The sequence below is a fragment of the Neltuma alba genome, unplaced genomic scaffold (genome assembly GCF_004799145.2).
Source record: "Neltuma alba isolate B1F8T4 unplaced genomic scaffold, ASM479914v2 tig00011916_pilon, whole genome shotgun sequence".
Taxonomy (NCBI): Eukaryota; Viridiplantae; Streptophyta; class Magnoliopsida; order Fabales; family Fabaceae; genus Neltuma; species Neltuma alba.
Window position 1 is genome coordinate 879105 of NW_021636509.1, and position 4099 is coordinate 883203.

The following is a 4099-nucleotide window of genomic DNA, read 5'->3' on the forward strand; positions in this document are numbered from 1 at the left end:
AGTTTTGACTTGGCACAATTCAATCCATATAATTTTAACTGAAACACATAAATTTTATTTTTTCTAAAATATAAGGATTAGTATTTTATATGGTTTAATTATAAGAATTGTGTTGCATCAAGTTCAATGATTAAATTATAATTGAGTTAAAACTATCAAAACTAAATTGTATCAGTATAAAGTAATAAAGTTTATAATCGAGTTACACCCAAATCAAAATTACGAGGATAAAAAAAAAAAAGAAGGGGTTTCCCGCCCCTCATGTAACCAGAAAAAAAATTATGAGGACAAAAAATTGCAGAAACTTATTTTGGGCAGATCTGGATGTGTTGGACCCGGCGAAGAGCCCAGCTCATACAAACCTGTTCATAATACTCTGGATCACACGCACGCACATACAGCGCAACTCATACCAAATAATTAAAATAACAGAAGCCTAACTAACTATGGGCCCAACAACTATATGACCCAACTATTAACTCTCTCTACATTCATTCGAGCATCATCCGTCCATGTAATCTCATGGCCCCAATTAACAAGTCAGCTTGCTGTTTTCCAGAAGACGCATGCCTTAAGACAATCAAATCGTGTTGTAAACCAACAGGTTGGATTGGCAAAAAAAAGCTAATCCCTCATACGTGACAAATCAAGATTTAAATTTCTGTTAGGAAAGTTACTCACATTTATGTCTGAGAGTACTTCGAATATAATTACTTCTAATGAAAGGATACATATACTTTAGCCAAAAAAAATCCCCTTGTAATTTTTCTCATATTTTGAGATGGCAAAGGAATTTGAAAACTTGGTTCTATCAGAAATTAAAAAAAAAAAGGTATATATTTAAGTTGGAACCACTTTTACTACATAATTGCTATGTTTAGCAACTCTGCCGAAGCTCTGCATCTCATCTACACCGGTATAATAATACTCTTCTGATTTTCAATATAAAACCTATTTAATTAATTTGATTAGATTAAAAAAGTTAGGTAAGTTAGTTAATTATAAAAATTATAACATATTTTTTTCCTAAAATACCATAATTATTTTTCTTAATATCCTTCCTCCCTTTTCTATTTGATTATGATTAAGGGAGTATCTATGGGGGTAATTTAGGAAAAACTGATAAATATAAAAAATAGATCTTATATTTAGGACCAAAACCAACTCAACAATTAAGTCCTATATTAAGAACTGGAGGAGTATATAATCACTCTCCCTCAATGATTAGATTAGACAAACTCGTAACGTTCTATTGCGTAATTAAATTGATTCATTTGATCTTATGTCAAGAAAAGTTAACTATCTCGTTGATTCTCTAACCCAGCAAGATCATCGAATGGATGTTGACGATGTTGTCGTAAATATTCCCCCTTCAAAGTAAAGAGCCATCCTCTTGGAAGATTTTATACTTAGGATTTTAGTTGTTAGTTAGTTTCTGCACATTTTACACGCCCTTTTAGTTGTTAATATGATCATGGTTCATAAGATTAGGAGGCTCTCTCTCCTAACAAGTCTTTTAAGATTGAGTTTTTTATTTAGTGTTGTGTTCATTACGAACAAAAAGAGGAAAAATCATTAGGATATATTCTTCCGGTCTTAAATATAAAATTTTATACACACTTAAGAGTTTATATTTAAGAGCAGAGGAGCATAATAGCTATCGCATGAAAAAAATAGTTAACATTAGCCAATAACAAAGCTATATTCGAATTGGTGAATGTGTTTAAAACTTATTCATCTCGATGATTCGTAGAGGGTAATGATGAGGAAATACTTGCACAGTAGGAATGTTTAATCACATTATCCTCACAAAATTATTTTTCTAGTTTGATCGATTAAAAAATTGTCATTATAATCAAATTTAGATTTTATTAGACCTCATATATTGTGTAGGGTATAATAAACATATTGCATTATTCACAACGTGGATAATGCAATTTTTTATAAATTTTATATTTTGTAATAACATTGATAGTTTTATTTATTTATTATTAGTGATTTTTAATTTTTTTTTCTTTTGATTAAAAATTTTTGTCATGGAATTTATTTTATAGGGAACATAAATATTCGCTCAGAGGTAAGCATTGGAGAAAGAAATTTGACAGTTACGCAAATGGCAAGTTGCAACTAACTGGTACGATATTCGTCAATCCAATTGACGAAAATACCCCTCCACTTAATCCCCACGGCCATACACGGCGTTCCGAAATCGAAACTTCCCTCATCCCCGCGACACCCGCGTCCCTTTTCGTCATTTCAAACCACATCTCTAAGTGAAAAAATCCCAGCGCTGCAGTACACTCACAAATCTACTTTCCTTCTTTCCGTCTCTCGATCTGCGTCCATGGCGGACGATCAAGCTCCTGAATCGCCCCTCTCTTTCAAGGACAAACTCAGATCCTCCTTGTGCTTCTTGTGCTGCTTCCACCACCACGACCCTGACCGCCACCGCCACACGGTGAAGCCGAAACTGGTTCGGAGCTCGTCACTTCAGCACAGGCCTTCCCACTCTTTTGATCTTCCTCATCTGAAGGAGAAGTGCAGCAACTTCATCTCCCGGATCGGCCGCCACCGCCGGAGGCACTCGGCCGATTTCCATTACGATGCGCTCAGTTATGCTCTGAATTTCGAAGACGATGCGATGGACGACGATAGGCCTGCGGGCGACTTCAGGAATTTCTCTGCGAGGTTGCCCGTGTCTCCGCTGCCCAAGGTGTCTTCGGATCTGAAGACGACAGGGAAATCGCCGCTCTTAGTCGATCTATAATACGTAATGTGTGATAAGTTTTGCGTGAGATCTAGAATATGTTACTGATTGCGAAACAGAGAAAGTCATAAGAGCATGAATTCGCCCTGGCGGCGGCAGCGGCGGCGATACTATCTGATGGAGCAAGAGCAGAAGCGAAATGCTGCCGAACTTGGTGTTTGAGGTTTTTCTTGCTTTTTAATTCTCTTTTATTTCTTAGTCTTATTACCTGTCTTTGTGTAAATTGTGAATGCGATCCACCATATGTGCAGAGGAATAATAACGAAGGAAAAGCAAAACCAGAAATGGCAAAGAACGAAGAAAAGAAATTGACCATAGCAAAGAAATAGATTGAAAAAGTGTATACTTTTTAATATTTGAGTATCATCTCAGTCCAGTCACATGGCTTTAACTTTCAAAGAACTTACCTCTTTTTAATATCATACCTTTATTTTCAAAAAAAAAAAAAAATCGAAGATGAATACAAAAAGGTTATGCATAAGACTAATCTGTACTGCGATCGATCCATTGTTTTGGAATCTGTCAACATTTATCTCTCCCCTTGCTGGTATTGGATTGGATGCATGATTTTCCAGAGCTCTAGCGGATCAAACTATTCATGTTGCTACTAACTAAAAGACTGAGAGGATTTAAGATTTCAACCTATTTTGTATCTTTTGTTATTGGCTGGAGGTGTTAATTTTGCAAAAATATGTTGTTTCATAAAAGAATGTAGATATTTTTTTTTGACTGGGCAGGAGATAAATATGGAGGTTGTTGGTGTCAGATCAATTTAGAAAAATAATGGCGATGACTATGACACGACACTGAATAATAGCATAATCTATTTGATCATTAATTAACAAGCTTTAATTTAAATATGAAACCACTTCATGCAAATATTATATGTTTCATAAGAAAGACTGGACTCGTTTGAGATGACTTATAAGTAGCTTTTTAATCATAATTTATGAAATATAAGATATATTAGAGAAATTTTGTTTCTACTTACATAAAACATGTTTATAAATATTTTTAACTACCAATTCAAACAAATCCTGAATGGGAAGTCCAATTATAATTCTATATGTGGCCCAAATACTGAAAGTCTAGCCTCCCTCAACCTCGTCCACTCCCTATACCACCGCCCCCTCCCCTGCGCTAAACACAGTCATGCCTAAGCAAGCTATCCGCATGACTTACATTGATTGGCTTGTTTGATCAACACCGATCCTAAATTTATAAGCTGAGTTTATTTTATTCTTAAATATAAGAGCTTATTTTGTCTTGTTTGATGAATTTATAATATATTTTTCAAAATAGTTTCTATCATGGACATTTTCCAATGCAAAT

General features: G+C 34.7%; 1 protein-coding gene across 1 annotated transcript; it reads left to right on the forward strand.

Moving 5' to 3' along the window:
• The first annotated feature begins 2318 nt into the window (after positions 1-2318).
• LOC114719451 (uncharacterized) lies at positions 2319-3230 on the forward strand. Its single transcript, XM_028904957.1, has 2 exons — positions 2319-2930; positions 3019-3230. Exon 1 carries the CDS (start codon positions 2345-2347, stop codon positions 2765-2767), a length of 423 nt encoding a protein of 140 aa, XP_028760790.1. The 5' UTR covers positions 2319-2344; the 3' UTR covers positions 2768-2930; positions 3019-3230.
• Positions 3231-4099: the final 869 nt, after the last annotated feature.